At 35.3% G+C, this 16,693-nt stretch overlaps 1 protein-coding gene across 6 annotated transcripts in view; it reads right to left on the bottom strand.

The window, feature by feature from the left end:
- DMXL2 (Dmx like 2) overlaps nucleotides 1–16,693 on the bottom strand; it is a 178,297-nt gene that overhangs the window by 12,388 nt on the left and 149,216 nt on the right. For 3 of the 6 annotated variants that reach the window (XM_067029865.1, XM_067029867.1, XM_059056158.2), the window contains 8 exons: nucleotides 14,780–14,856; nucleotides 13,128–13,258; nucleotides 10,387–10,635; nucleotides 7,277–7,455; nucleotides 3,597–3,727; nucleotides 3,021–3,106; nucleotides 2,387–2,588; nucleotides 1,420–1,537 (listed from right to left, as the gene is read on the bottom strand). In XM_067029865.1, coding sequence (XP_066885966.1) covers nucleotides 1,420–1,537; nucleotides 2,387–2,588; nucleotides 3,021–3,106; nucleotides 3,597–3,727; nucleotides 7,277–7,455; nucleotides 10,387–10,635; nucleotides 13,128–13,258; nucleotides 14,780–14,856 — 1,173 coding nt within the window. The remainder of the gene's footprint in view (nucleotides 1–1,419; nucleotides 1,538–2,386; nucleotides 2,589–3,020; nucleotides 3,107–3,596; nucleotides 3,728–7,276; nucleotides 7,456–10,386; nucleotides 10,636–13,127; nucleotides 13,259–14,779; nucleotides 14,857–16,693) is intronic. The other 3 variants (XM_067029866.1, XM_059056159.2, XM_067029868.1) reach the window with 2 other exon arrangements.

The following is a 16,693-nucleotide window of genomic DNA, read 5'->3' as shown; positions in this document are numbered from 1 at the left end:
CTTTGGCTCTGATTCCCCTAACAAAACCCTACATCAATCATTTCAATACCATTGGGGTCTTTCGTTATCAAATAAGCTTATAAGACTCAAAAGAATCTCTACAGTTCATTCCTCTAATTCCTCACTTAAGTACATAATTTTTAAATCTACTGAAAAAATAAATGACTGTTCACAGGGCTGCCCACAATGACCATCCAGGTAAGTGGGTGAGTAGTGGAAAGAAAAGAACAAATCTGGTCGGTTCTGCTGCCCCAGGTATGGAGAACATTTGAGAAGCAGTTCTATATGCTACCTTGAGAAATTGAGCCACATAGACTGTCCCTCTCAGTTTTCACTTTTCTAAGTGAAATGTAATTCATTTTTCTTTTCTCATAGTTTTTCTTGCCAAATCTTTAATCACATCTGACACTCTACTCTGAACACTACTCTCCAAACTGCTCATTACCTCAATAAACAGCTAAATGGACTGAAATGCTTATATATAAAACATCTGTGTACCCCTCATTTTATAATGAAGAGATCGTTTTAAGTTCTAAAGTGTCACTCTCTCAAATTCATGATTCTTCTTGAACCCTGTATGGCATTACATTATTAACTTATGTTTAGCTTAAAAATCACGATGCAATGTAGAATCCCTGCCTCACTTTGTAAATGCAATCAATCTTCCTTCATCTCATATTTGGTGTTTCTGTATTTAATCTCTCTCACAAAATTATTCTACAGTTTATGCTGTTCATTTCTAAATGCTAAATAAATAAAAACGCTTTTAAAAGGTTATGCTATATTTTCAATTAAATGATATTCAGAGAATCATAACATAGAGTATACTCATTTATATACTAAATTCCCCAAACCATCCCTCACAATGTTTATTACATGTAAAGGCCCAATGGAAAATATTATAAAGGACATAACCACCTTCACCTGATTATACAGGATTTCTCGAAGGACCTATGTTGTTTCATTGTTATGAAATAAAAATTGCACGTTTTTATCTTTAAAAAAATTCTCTGTAGTTTTATGTATGTATGTATATATATATATATATATATATATATATATATATTTTTTTTTTTTTTTTTTTTTTTTTTTTTTTTTTTTGCGGTACTTGGGCCCCGCACTGCCACGGCCTCTCCCGCAATGGAGCAAAGGCTCTGGACACGCAGGCTCAGCGGCCACGGCCCACGGGCCCAGCTGCTCCGCGGCACGCACCCGCCTACCCCGCATCGGCAGGAGGACTCCCAACCACTGCGCCACCAGGGAAGCCCTCTCTGTAGTTTGATAAACTATTATCTATGATGTATGAAGGATAATAAGTTCCAACCAAAAGTAAATTTCAAATAAATCAAGCTGGCTTCATTAGAAATGTTAAAGAAAACAAACGAAAATTACAAGAGAGAATATTTTTTTCTAAAATACCTCACTCTGCTTTCTTTTCTTAGTGAAAATATATCTAATAAATGTCTGTTGAAGTACTTCTTGTTTAACAAGGAAATGCCAAAGTCGTTTGACTGGAAGTGCAGAAGAATCCCGGGATCTAGTTAAAAAAAAAAAAAAATCAATATATCACACTATTTTAGTCTATATTTTAGTCTATAGAAAATGTTTCATTATTTGCAGATAATTTTTTAAAACCTCCATTATTGCAAAGAAGATACAGCATTAAGCTCAACAAAATTTTATAATTTATAATTTATTTCACTTTTAAGTTTTAGTTCTACAAATCATTCCTTCATCTAGCAATTAATTCTCTAATTACAGATTCTCTAAATGGACAGGTTGAGCTGAGAGTCAATTGAATCTCTTATTATTCTCTTTTTAAATTATACTTTAGGTTGGTTCTGTTGGTTACAGCATATCACCAATGAATATAAAGTCCCATGTTTCATTTTTAACAGCCTAACAAGCTAAAAAGCCTTGCTCTTTCAAGCTTATGAGCAATACTCTAAATCATGGCTGGCTGCCTCAAAAAAAGTATGCTGCTTATCAAAAGGGACCTAGATGGACAGATAGAAGATCAAAATGTCAATAAAAACCTTAATGTGTTTACTATTAAATTACTGACAAAAGGTCAGTAGCACCTTGTTTGAATATGTAGATTGTTATCCCAAAACATTTCTGTTAAGAGTTCCTAAAATGATGACAAATATAAAGGTTTTGTCCTGATTATAAAATTAGTATGTCTACTGAAGTACAGGTAATGTGGGAAAAATAACTTTTTATCCAGATTTCTGATATTTTCCTTGGCATATACTGCTAGAAATAGGATTGCAAATTCAAAGTTATGAGTGTTTTGAAGGCTACTGGCATATTATTTTGCCAAACTGACTTCCAAAAAAGGTTAAACCAAGCTACACTCTCATTACCACTGTAAGAGAATTCTTACTTGAATGGAGTATTTTCAGGTTCTAGCATTGCTTTATTTCGAAGAATAGCTGGTCCAGCTCCTACTGAAAGGTCAGTTGGATATGTGTTGACATAGTTGGGGGGAGGACCTTCAAATTGATCCATTTTCTCTTGCAAGATCTGCTCCCAATTCTCCAAGTTTTTAATCACAGCAATACCTAATGGTGATGTTACAGGCAACTCTAAAATGTAATAGAATACGATTATTTTATTTTGATTAAAAATGTTGACCATCACCACATATTTACAAGATCCAAATTCTTAGAGCCAAAACTTCTGAAAATACAAATAAATCTGAAAATGTTAATCTAACCCCATTTTGATATTTAATGCTTTGAACAAAACAGAAGACCAGCTTTCTAAAATGAGCTAAGAAAATGTTTAGCTTCTCCACGCTCGTTTCCTGGTTTTTCTTCCAACCTTCTAGGTAGTCAGTGATTCTTGCCATATGAATTAAAACCACAGACTGGAGCCTAAGATAAATAAGACCTCATAAAATCTCCAATGTTGTTATTTTTTTAGTACCAAATATTCTTTTATATGGATTTTGTAAAGAGAAACTTGATGATAATTTGTTGTATTTAATAACATTAATTTTCAAATTCCAAACTTACCAGAGAATTCCAGTCCAGCAATGGGAAAGAAATTCTTGACATTGTGAAGTACTAGCTTAACCATTGTCAAATGTAGAAGAGCCCAGCTGTTCAAATGGGAAAAAAAAAATCTCCTTAACTGAAAAATAAAATCATGAGACTATAGTAATGATCCCTGTCAACTGTTTGGCCAAATCTCCAGCCCAGAAAAAAAGCTGTTTTTTTCTAACAACTTACTATTAAAAAAGAGTACCTTTGTAGTCTCTGAAAATAAAAGATATGCAACAATGTATTACACTTGCACCATCTGAAATACCTAATGGAAAAGAGATTTACCACACAGCTACATGGAATTTAATAGCATATCAATAAATTATGTATTTTTTCTCACTAAAAATGTTTGTGCCAGCTATTCTTTGAAACTGGATGTGAAATACTCTACTATCTAGCAATGTACCTCAAAGGTACAGAGTTCCTAACCTGAAAACATAGGTCAGTTCTTGTATAAATTCATGATAGTAATGTTGCTTAAAACTAGTAACATCAGGAACTTCTACAAAAGAGAAGACAAAAAGGAAAAAGGAAAGCTTTATTTACCTATAGGAGTTAGGGTCTTGGTGTTCCTGTATCTGTGTATCTGAAAAAAAAGCATCATCTTCTTCTTCATCACTATGAATGCTTTCATCAGAATCATATATAACTCCACTATCAGACAAAGGGAGAAATGGCTGCAATAAAATGTGAAGTTATTTTTAAATGTATAATTGGGTTATTTTTATCCTAACTTAATATTGAACATTTTAAATGGTGTCAACCTAAACTAAAATTTTCTTTTGAAAATGATACTAGACCTAGGAAAGTCAGGAAAACCAGGTTAAAACTCTCAGATTCAATAAAATAATTGAGTAGCTAGATACGACACAAATTTCTTTTAATCAATGGTCTTTTTCTTATATATCAGCAACAACTAGTTCAAAAACTCTGAAGAAAAAAGGTGCATTAAGTAACAGTACCAAAGGAAAAATTTTATGAAAACTGTGAAAGAGCTACAGTGAAGGAAATTACAAATCCCTCTAAAAGCTAAATAAGGAGACTGAAACATGTAAAAACTATCATTCTTTAATTTACAGGTTTTAGGTAATTGCAATAAGAACCCCCATGGGGATTTCTTTTTTTTTGGAAATGATAATGATTGTAAAGTTCATAGGGAAGAAAAAAATAGGTAAGATTAGCTAAGAAATCTTTCTGAAGTAAAAGATACTATTACTTAGTGGATATTAAAATAAGTAATTAAAATAAGTGCAGTCTAGCAGTTGATCAGTGGAAAAATATAGTCCAAGAAGAGTATATAAATAAGAAATTAATATATGACAAATATAACATCTTAAGTCGTTGGGAGGAAAGGAAGGACAACTAGTTTAAGTGTGAGAATAGAAGATAAAGAGGGCACCGAAGTCTGATCTTCATTTTAGATCAACAGGAGAGTTAGAAATTTTTAAAAAGAGAGAGTTAAAAGTTAAAAAGAATTAGGAGGAAGATGGGCTTCCCTGGTGGCGCAGTGGTTAAGAATCCGGGTTCAAGCTCTGGTCTGGGAAGATCCCACATGCCGCGTAGCAACTAAACCCGTGTGCCACAACTACTGAGCCTGTGCTCTAGAGCCGCAAGCCACAACTACTGAGCCCACGTGCTGCAACTACTGAAGCCCACACACCTAGAGCCCGTGCTCCACAACAAGAGAAACCACCGCAATGAGAAGCCCGTGCACCGCAACGAAGAGTAGCTACCACTTGCAGCAACTAGAGAAAAGCCTGTGCACAGCAACAAACACCCAACATAACCAAAAATTAATTAATTATTTTTTTAAAAAAAGGATGAGGTAGAAGAGAAGGTGGAGGAAACAAGGGAGAAGATAACAAAAGTAAACATTTATTAGTGGAAAGGACTTTCTCTACTTAAAAACAATGTAACAAATCATTTTTTAAAAGTATGGACAGACATATGACTAAACTTTTAAAAACCTCTGTATGTCAAAAACATAAATAAAATTAAAAGGCAAATAAATCAATGTTTTAAAGTATGGATAAACATGACTAAATAAACTTTTAAAACTTCTGTATCTCAAAAGCATAAACAAAATTAAAAGGCAAGGAATCTGGAAAAGTTATCACAAGTAAGATAAATTGTTAATATCCTTAATAAATAGAGTTCATTAAAAATAAGGAAAAACATTACAATTCCAATAGATAATTTTGTTCAGAACATGAACAGTCAATTCCTCACAGTAGAAAACCTAATGGCAATAGGTTCATTAACATTTTTTGATATCACTAATAGGAAATAAAAATTAATCAAATTAACAAAAATGAAAAAGGAATACTTAATGAGGGTAAAGTCAGATGCATGCTTACTATTCTCAAGAGAGTATAAATCAGTAATCTGAAGATATATATCTGAAAGATATGTATATATATAAATATAAATAAATATCTGAAATAATCAGAATGTGAACAAGGCTTATCTAAAAAGATACTAATCTCAGCATTATTTATAAAAATGAAAAAATAAATACAGCAAATACTGACAGGCAAATGGTTATGTAAACTATAGTATACTCATCAAGCTGAATAGTTATCTGGTCATTAGAAATGATATGTACCTAGAAACAATGACAAACCCAGTAACGAGCACCCATATACCCACTTGCGGTTTCTAAATTATAATTTCCCACAAAAAGGAACCGGGTTCTTTGGAGGTTGTTCCCACTCTGGGGCAGGAAATATGCAAAATTAGCCTAGAATGACTTAAACTAGAAAGAAAAGAAACTCAAAGACTATTGGAAGAGTTCTCAAAAAGATTCAGGAGGCAACTGGAAGAGGCTCTCATTGGCAAAGATGGGACAATCTAAACATCCATAAGAATAATAACTGTACTGGATTAAAATACATAAAATATGTTTAAATCCATAATATAACAAAACTAATAACAAAACAAAGCTCACTGCTTCCTCTGAAGGATGCTAGAGAATCAACTCATCACTTTGAAAACTGGCACAAGAAGCAAAGAATAAAGCACTTATCCTGTCTTTCTCTTTCAAAATGTAATTCAGGATAACCAAATAGGATGATGGAAGAAAGTATTCCAGCAATAAATGAAGACTAAATGAGAAGATATCATTATCATAACTTTAAAACTCCCCTAAATTTAAAATAATGGACTTAGGCAAAGATCATCAACTAACATCTCAAAAAGAGAGTTTCCTGATGGAAATACACAAAACCACCCATGCAGTAATCCTGTACTCCCCTTTCCCTATCCAATCAGAATGGAATCTGATAAAGCCTCTAAGTTTAACTTTCACTTTACAGAAAAACAGATATCAGGGGAACATGGTCAGAAGACCAAACATGGGGATGCCATCAGCAAAAGCCACTGAGAAATTTTAAAGGACAAATTTGGGGGCAAAAAATGGTGGGGGGGTAAATTTAACAAAGAGAGATGGAGGTAGAACCTATAGATTAAAAGAAACTTAAGACATATCAACCAATTGCAATGTGTGAATCTTATTTTGGACCCTGATTTAACAAACCAACTGTTCAAAAACAAGGTATAATGGGGAAAAATGTGAATACTCTCTGGATACTTAATGATATTAAGGAATTGTGTGGTGTGTATGGTGTGTGTGGTGTGTGTGTGTGATAATGCTATCAATAGAATAATAGATAATGCTATCAACCTATCAATAGAAGGTGATGTGCTTGAAAAAACAAAGTGCAGAAAAGCACACACCCAACACGGTAAGAAATGGGACTATGTTGGATCTAGTCACCATGAGTATTCTGATCCCCAGAGAAGTTTTCTCTTCTTTGGAGAAACAGAGATATGTCATGGGGCCTCATGGAACCCTCAAGTACCCATCCGTCTCCTTCTGCTCTAATTTCATGCTGACCAAGGGAACTAGTGATAATCAGAAGAAGGGAAGTTAGATGGTAGATACAGGTATTCCAGTCCCTAGAAAAGGATGATGTTGATTATATGTTAATAAACTAACTTCTGGTTTATACCTAAGTCCCATATGATTTTAATTTGTCTGGTCCATTTCAAGTATCTGATCATTCCTGAATGATTATTCAGCTTCTGGAGTAGAGAGATTAATGTCTAAACTATGATGATTCAACCCAGAAGCTGCCCCGTCATTCCAATGTGATGCAAACATAAGAGTTAATGAAAGAGTTAATAAAACAGACACACATAAAGCTTTCATTCCTCATGCCCCTTACCTTTGCAACAAAATAATCCCACATACTGAGTTCAGGAGGAATAAACTTTTCTTTGTAAGATGGTCTTTCTGCAGGCACTGGTGGTGGGGTAGCATCCTTTACAGGTCTTCCAGGAACCAGCATTCGCATGTTAAACCTCCTGCGGTGTTTATCTATGTCTTCAGAAGGAACAGGAGGTGCTGAATAAAGATAGAAAAAAAAACCAGCCTTATTTTCCATTATTAATTCAGAGAGTTAACCTTTCTTTTCATCCTACTCTTGCCATGTTTTTAGTGTAGACTAAATTACTTACATCTGTGCTTCTAAACTTTTCTAGTTACTGCATCAGTTTTCCAACAATCATGGCAGTGATGCAGATGAGGATAGAGTATAAAAGATTAACTTGCATTGAAGCAGCCTATATGCTATATAGAATAAGAATTCAAGTGATTCTATATACAGCGTATTAACTAAATGATATATTCAACAAATAGTACAGAGAGTGCTTGAGTGATTATTTCTAGCTATGTTGTTCAAGAAAGATTCATTGAATGAATATATAGGATGTAAAGCATGAATTAAAAGAAAAGCAGACGCTCATTGTGAAAAGAGGAAGTTGACACCAGAAATGAATGACCAAAGGTTTGGCTAAATGAGGAGTAAACTTCTTTTGCTAGACAGGTGTCAGGGAGGGGAATAACAACAACAGTCTGGAGTTAGGGTGGGACAAACCTGTGGATAGGAAGATGGGAGCTCATCCTATGGGCAATTCTCATGAAAGGGTCTTGAACTACGCACATGATGAGGTATAGTCTGCAGGATCAATTAGAGAGGAAGGTGGAAGAATCTGACACAAGAAGGACTAGTTCAGTATACTGAACTAGTACGGTGGGTGGTAAAGACCTAGAGGAAGTGTTAGATATGAGAAATACATAAAAGAAATATCAAGAGGATTCAGAACTAATTGGATATGAGAGAACCAGAAAGAAGTCAGCCTGGTCCTCTTCTGAAGCTCCCTGTCATAGAAAATGATAATTCTATCTCAAGTTCTCTTTGATGAATATGACCACTTTTCACTCTGTCCATCACTAGGCTAAACCACTTTTACCTTTTTTTAACTGAGGTGAAATTTACACAAAATTAACCATTTTAAAGCGTACAATTCAGTGGCATTTAGTACACTCACACTGTTGTGCAACCACCATCCCTATCTAGCTGCAAAGCATTCTCACTACCCCAAATGAAAACCCTATACCCATTAAGCAGTCACTCCCCATTCTTCCCTCCCTCTAGCCCACGGCAACCCCCAGTATGTCTTCTGTCTCTATGGCCTTACCTATTCTGAATATTTCATATAAATGGAAGCATGCAATGTGTGACTTTTGGTGCCTGGCTTCTTTCACTCAGCATAATATTTTTGAGGCTCATGCTAGCTATATGGCATGTGTTAATACTTCATTCTTTTTTTACAGCTGAATCACACTCCATTGTACTTAGATACCACATATTGTTTATCCATTCACTCTTGATGGTAATCCACAATTATCTTTTAAGTGGGCTATTCCCAGAGCCTCCCACATGGGCTCCCTACTTTTATTCTTTCACAGTTTATTCTCCACGTAGCAGCTAGAGTGGGTCTTTTGAAAACCTAAATCAGATTATGTCACTCCTCTGCTTAAAACCCTCCAGTAGTTTCCTATCTTTCTTTAGAACAACAACGATAGTTTTACATGACACATGAAACCCTCAACGACCTTGGCCCCAGTTACTTATCTTACCTCATCTCTGACCACACTCCCCTGGATCAGGAAAGCCATTCTGGCTTCCACTGTAGTTCCTGGAAAAGGTCAAACTAGTCCTACCTCAAGACTTTTGCACTCACTGCTCCATCTGCCTGAGATGCTCCGGCCCCAGATATCAGCACGATCTGACTCCCAACTTCCTTAGGACTCTGCTCAAATGCTATCTAATCAGAAATGTGTCTTCTGATCACCCTAACTGAACTGTTCCCATCTCCTTTCCCTCATCATTCTCTGTCCACTCACTCTGTTTTATTTTTATCGTAGTTCTTCTCATACCTGAAATATTATCACTGTTAATTTACTGTGTTTACCTCTACTGGATGTAAGCTTCATGAAGGTAAGGGATTTGTCTATTTCGTTCACTCCCATACCCCAAAAGCCTGGCATAGAGCAGGTGTAAGTAAATGCAAACATGAATACGTACTCAGAGGTTTAAGCATGATGATTTGATGAATGTGTTACCTACCATGAAAAAATAATAGAAAATTCAGGAAGAGAAAAGAAGTGATTTGGGAGGAAAACTTTTAAATTTACAGTGGAGTAAAGTAGGTAGGAAGATGGAGATTAAGAGTCATCCACATGCAACGGGAGTGGAGACAACACTAGTCGATAAGACTGCCTACCTTACTCTGACTTACGTAGGAACCTATCCATCTGATGCGATCTTGGGCAGTAAAGACACAGGTTAGAACCTGTGCCATTTAAACTCTCTGTGCCACTAACTCCTCATCTGTAATATGACCATTTCTAAGGACGAATTAGACAGACAATTTCTGTGTTTCAGCGCCAAGGTGTAAACCTTTCCCATGGCATCAGGCTATATCTTACCATCCTACCATCTTAAAGAGTGGGCTAAAAAATCTATTTTGGTCCATAAGAAAAAAAGGAGGACAGAAAATGTAATTTTAAAACCATATGCATGATTGGAATAGCCTTCTTGTCTATGACCATAAACTTAATCTGAAGCCAACTACTGGTATACTCTGTAAAGATTATGAGGATTTATTTAAATCTTCGTTCTCTAATTAAAAACTATCCTTTTTCCATGACCTTATTCCTTAACATTGTCTCCTTGCTTACCATTACCTTTCCTTTTTTCTTTTTTATCCTCCTCATATTGGTCCTGGTTTACCAAAAAGTGTTAAACTGAAACTATATTCTTTATTCTAACATGAGTTTAGTTATTTATTACCCTAACAAGAGTGATTATACCTTAAACATAAATGATTTTCAAATTAAAAATTCTTAAAACATTAAAAAAAAATCTTTTACTTTCACACTGGAAACTATCTACATTTACATACATTATCGGTATCAAATTTATCTTACCTGAAATATTTTCGGATTGTCTTTGAGGCTTCACAACAAGTTTTACACCTCCCCCAAAAACAGCAGCCCACATTCGATTGTTTAATGGGTGGGCTGCAAGTCGAAATAATTCATTGGAGGAATTTGTGGCAAGAGCATGTATCAATAAACTTAAGTACACAGCAACAACAGCTTCACACAACAAAATGTTCAGTTTTGGCTGCTCTTCATCTTGGGCTGAACTCAAGAGATTAATAAGTGAACTCACACCTGTAAGGGTATATAATAAGAAGTATATCAGCAAAAAGCTCCAGAAGGAAAAAAAAAATCCAAATTTGCACTTTAACCAAAATTATGTATCTATATTATACTACATAGTGTGAATATATCACATGCAGATATATATAGATCCATAATTTGAGCAACAAGATAAATGATAGGAATGGTTTATAAGCTATAGAATAAAATAAGAATCCATTCATCCCTACTGATATAATAAATGAGTGAATAAATAAATTAAAAGAAGAGAAGAGAAAGCTCTTCCTTACAGAACAATTTCAACTAATACATAGAAGGAAGGATAGAATTAGAAAATCATCATCCAGGGCTTCCCTGGTGGCGCAGTGGTTGAGAATCCGCCTGCCGATGCAGGAGACACGGGTTCGTGCCCCGGTCCGGGAAGATCCCACGTGCCGCGGAGCGGCTGGGCCCGTGAGCCGTGGCCGCTGCGCCTGCGCGTCCGGAGCCTGTGCTCCGCAACGGGAGAGGCCACAACAGTGAGAGGCCCGCATACCGCAAAAAAAAAAAAAAAGAAAGAAAATCACCATCTAGTAATCCCCACAGTAATATCTGATTCAGTCAGGAGTCATCACTGGATGCTATAATTAGTGGGTAAAAGTATGATATTTTACACAATCTCAAACATTCTCTTCAAAAGATACTCACTAATTGCAAAGGAAAAGAAAGTAACTTTACAAAGGAGAAATCTGGCAGAAACTACCATACAAAGTGATCAAAGTTAATGGCACCAGTAATGGGACCAAGTGGCATCATGTGCCTCTTGATATTTTACACTGAGAAGGGTACAATTTCTCTTCATAACCTGAATCTAATACTAAGAAGACAGCAGAAAAACCCAAATGAGGGGACATTCTAAAAAATAACTGGCTAGTACTCTTCAAAAGTGTCAATGTCATGAGAGACAAAGAAAGAAGGAGGAATACATATTAGAGGAGATTCATGAGACAATACTACTAAATGTTACATGGAAGACAGTGGGACAACAGGTGAAATTGTCAAAAAATCTATAGATTAGAGAGCAGTATTGTATCAATATTAAGATGCTGAATTTGATAACAGTGCTATGGTTATGTACAATAAGAGAATGTCTGTTTTTAGGAAAGATAAACTGATATATTTAGATGTAAAGTGGCATCACGTCTGCAACCTACCCTCAAATATTTCAGAAAAATGTATATATTCACACAGACACACAATAAGTGAGTGAGAGAGGAGGAGTGAACGACAAAGCAAGTACGGTAAAATGTCACTGTTTGGGGAATCTGGGTGAAGGTTACACAAGAATTGTTTGTACCATTTTTGAAACTTTTGTTAAGTCTGAAATTATTTAAATAAAAAGTCAAAACGACAACAATATGTTTTGAGAAACTTATGCATAAATGAATTTTAAATACACACTTGGAGTCTGTCACTTCCTTCTACCTCCACTCTTCACAATGATCATTAACATGTAACTACAGAGTTATAAAGCAAGTAGAGCAAAAGTTAAATGACGTGGCAGACAAGGAAAGTATATTAAGAGAGTGGAGGGCTTCCATGGTGGTGCAGTGGTTGAGAGCCCGCCTGCCAATGCAGGGGACACAGGTTCATGCCCCGGTCCGGGAAGATCCCACATACTGCAGAGCGGCTGGGCCCATGAGCCATGGCTGCTGAGCCTGTGCTCCACAACTGGAGAGGCCACAACAGTGAGAGGCCCGCGTAACGCAAAAAAAAAAAAAAAAAGAGGGAGAGAGAGAGAGTGGAGAAGTTTTGAAATAACTGATATGGAGAGTGAGAAAGAGCCAACCAGAGGAAGAGGACTGGCAGACACCATGATGTATGTGCCACAGAATGGTCACTCCTGTCCTAACATACATCTATACTCGAGAATAACTGTATTCTGATGTATCTGTGAAAAACAGCTCTGTGATACTGGCTCTCTAAGATTCTAATTCAGGATGTCTAAGGATAAGAAACATGACGTGCTCACCCTTGTGAAAGATGTTAAACCTTGCTTTTTTTTTTTTTTTTTTTTTTTGCGGTACGCGGGCCTCTCACTGTTGTGGCCTCTCCCATTGCGGAGCACAGGCTCCGGACGCACAGGCCCAGCGGCCATGGCTCACGGGCCCAGCCGCTCCGCAGCATGTGGGATCTTCCCAGACCGGGGCACGAACCCGTGTCCCCTGCATCTGCGGGCGGACTCTCAACCACTGCGCCACCAGGGAAGCCCAAACCTTGCTTTTTTATGCTGGTCAACACAGCTGGTTTTTGAAGCCTTAACTTTCTGTCTTCAGACAACATTACAGTACTTAAGAATTCCTAATCTATGGCAGAAAACATCATCAAAAACAAACGAATAAAAATCTATTCACCAAATCCACAAACAACAACAATCAGGAAACCAGTTGGTAGCTTTGTAAAAAGGAGTTGCCAAATAGAAGATTAAAAAACAAACAAACAAAAAACACCACTCAAATTCTCACCAGGCCATTGAGCAGGAGAAGAATTCGGTGTTGCATGTTCTTCAATGCTTTCTGTCCTTAGCCTTCGACGATCACTTAAAAGGAGCCCTTGATAAGCGATTCCTGTAAACTGGTTCCCTTCTGTCTGACTGCTAAAACAAGTAAGGTTCAGTTATTTATCGTCTTAATAGAGGTAACATGCAATTATACCCTCTACGTATTTATTTTAGATAACTGTAACAAAAACAAAACTCTTAAAACTGAGTTCACTGTTCTAATAAAAACTTATTTCGGAAAGTTCTTTAAATTAGTTACAAATATTTATCGATAGCTTTTTAAAACAAAATACCAAATTTTCTATTTAGGCAGATGACATTTAGTCATTAAAACCTTTTCCAAATGCCACCTAATACTTAAAAATCTTTTCTATATTCACTTATTTGTATGTTTTTTTAAAGTCTGCTGTAAGGAGACTACTGTTGGTACTAAGATATATCAGAAAGTTTCAGGGCACTATTTTGTTGCATTTCTTAGTTCTGTAAAGTTGTGCAAGCTCAACTCTGAATTAAAACATCAACTAAAATCTGAAGAATTCTATTTTAGAAATACCTAGTCCTAAAGCCAAATGTGCCCAAATATTTACTTTCCTCATCTTTACGGAGTGGGGGAAGTACAAAAGAAGAAAATAAATCTGACTCCCTGGAGAGTTAATCACAGCCTAAAAACTACACATTTAAACAAAATTTATTTGGATTCTCATCTGCCGCCATTTTAAGCAGTGACTGATATCAAACAAGCTGTCTTTGATCATCAAGATGACCACAGTCAACCAAACAAACTCTTTTTCACTTATTTACATTTCCAAGTTTTTGTAGTTGCTTAGACATGGCCTTCTTAGGCTAACATCAAAGAACAGGCCATTTTGAGAGAGTAATTTCCTATGCAATGACAAATCTTCCCACAACAGGCTGCCGAATTTATAAGAAAAAAAATCTAGACATATGTGTAATATAAATTTAATGTGATTCTATTTATATTACAAACTTTTCATTTATTAATATAATCCATTTAAATCTAGGTCATCTTTCTGGGTGATTCAATTTCTTACTACTTATACTGCTCTATTCATTAAAATACAGAGTATACACTGAAGAAGGCAATTAGACATTTAACAAAAATTCAAACCATTATATCTATTGATATCACTTCTAAAGACATACAGAAATGGGTAAGTAAAATTGATTTTAATAATTCAATGTTAGGAATGTACTTTCTCATTTTTCAAAAGTTCTTCCTCTTTCAGCTGAAAACCAAACAAACAGAAACTAATCTAATGCTAAAAGGAATAGTTCCTAAGGAGGAAAAAATAAGAAAACTTCGTATCATAAATTACTTCGGATAGTGAACACTTCTTTTCTTGAAAACAAAAAAAAAGATGGTGATGATAATTTTCCTTTACTATTCGTCATTTTCTATATGTCTGTTGTTACTAGGTAATAGCTAAACTAAACAAATAATTATTTTATTTCTCATTCTCATCTATTAAAGTACACATGGTGGTCATATTTGAGGATTTTTCAGTCCCTAGGAAGCAGAACTTTAATATAACTCTGGAACAGTTTAATGCTTTTGCTGTATTAATACTATATGGGTAATTTTTTTTTTTTTTTTACCTGTAGCTATGACTGTCACATAATGCTTGGTAAATTGATGCAGAAAGTGATGCTGCTAGTGAATGAAGTGTGTGCACCTAAAACCAAAACAGCCACAATTACATTTTGTACTAACACTTCTACACAACAGTAGTATGTTAAAAATCAGAAAATACCCAGGAAACTAGCAATATCGTAAATAAGACTAGGTCCTACATGAGACTACTAACTCTACCTTAAAGCTTCTAAAATAAAACTCATCCAATTCAATATCCATGCTCACAACAAAGCTAACTGATTCATATGCATCTTTATCAAATATTTATTACTGTGAGCCGGCCACTTAGCAGGCCCTAAGCAAAGTGTCAACATTCACATTGCTGGGACTGTGTCCTAGCCTGCTAATGAACAGCTTAAATAGTAATACTCAAAAAAAGCAGAACCAAAATAAGCAGAGAATTTTCAGAGCTTTTATTTAAAGTTGCATTATGAAAACTTCTCCTTGATGAAACTAAAAACTTGATCTTATCAGTAGGAATGAATTAAATGTCTAGAAAGTATATCAATCACTGTCTGAAATGGTTAATTTTCCAGAAAGCAAGTAATCCACTTAGTACTTAGAAGTAATGTAGCCTTAGAATTTTAAATTTTGAAAGTTTAAGAATTATCAATATAACATAAAAACCACATCCTACAATGCCACACTGAATCAACATTTTGAGATTCACACAATCTTAAAATTTGAAGGGATCTTAGAAATAGTTTCATACTTTTTGAAAGCTTATCCAAATTTCTAAGAACTAGAAATGTTTACTTAGAGCTTATATGCATTGAACATATTTTCTGCATTTCCATATTCACCTATCAAATAATTTAATCTCTGCTAAAATACTGATACAGATTAATTCATGCTATGGATTAGAAGTTTCTAATAGGTTGATATGACCAGTAAACCTTGGGTCCTTCAGAAGAATGTACTATCAGAGATTGAATGTGCCTTTCAAACAAAAAAATTAAAAATAAAAATATTGGGGACCTGAAATGACATCAGCCACTGGAAGTGGAAAAAGCACAGTACAAATACACTTAGGCTAGCACAGTAGAAGTCTGGTCATCTCTCCAGTTCCTGCCACACTCCCTACTGTTTCTTAGAATCTATCCATTTTAAAGTTTTCAGCATAGGATATAGTTTTAATTTGGGGTAGTAACTCTGCCAAAATTCTAATTGCCCTAAACTATTCCACAGCCTCCAACAAAACACAATCATCAGGGAGACAGTAATGAGGGTACTTTCTCTGGGACTATTTCTAATCAATCATGGTTCTCTCAAAGACACCCCCCCCTTGCACTTATATTTTCATAATATCCTGGCATCTGAGCAAACAGTTATAAATATTTCTACTTAATGATTCATTTAAAGGAGATGGAGAATCCAAAGGAATATTTGGCAAGAATACTGTCTAGAAAATGGATTTTATTACCAAAACAGTATTTGCCTGTCTTAAAGGAAGATAATAATTTTTCCACAAGTAAGAAGAAACTATCATATTAATTTCAGGTATACAGCACAGTGGTTCAATATTTATATAGATTATCCTCCCCTTTAAAGTTATTACAAAATAATGGCTCTATTTCCCTGAGCTGTACAATATATCCTTGTTGCTTGTCTATTTCCCTACCCATAATGTGCCCCCCCCCCCAACACACACACTTTGGTAACCACTGGTTTGTTCTCTATGTCTGGGAGTCTGTTTTGTTATATACAAAAAAATTTGTTTCATTTTTTAGATTCCACATGTAAGTGATAACATAGGGTATTTTTCTTTCTGTCTGACTTACTTCACTTAGCTTAAACTCCATCCAAGCTGTGGCAAATGGGAGAGTTTCAAGAATGCTTACTTTCAAATTACATTCATTGGACAAATAGTCTTGAAC

The sequence above is a fragment of the Kogia breviceps genome, chromosome 3 (assembly GCF_026419965.1).
Source record: "Kogia breviceps isolate mKogBre1 chromosome 3, mKogBre1 haplotype 1, whole genome shotgun sequence".
Taxonomy (NCBI): domain Eukaryota; kingdom Metazoa; phylum Chordata; class Mammalia; order Artiodactyla; family Physeteridae; genus Kogia; species Kogia breviceps.
Note: the sequence above shows the minus strand (reverse complement) of the source record. Positions and strands in the feature narration are given on the sequence as shown.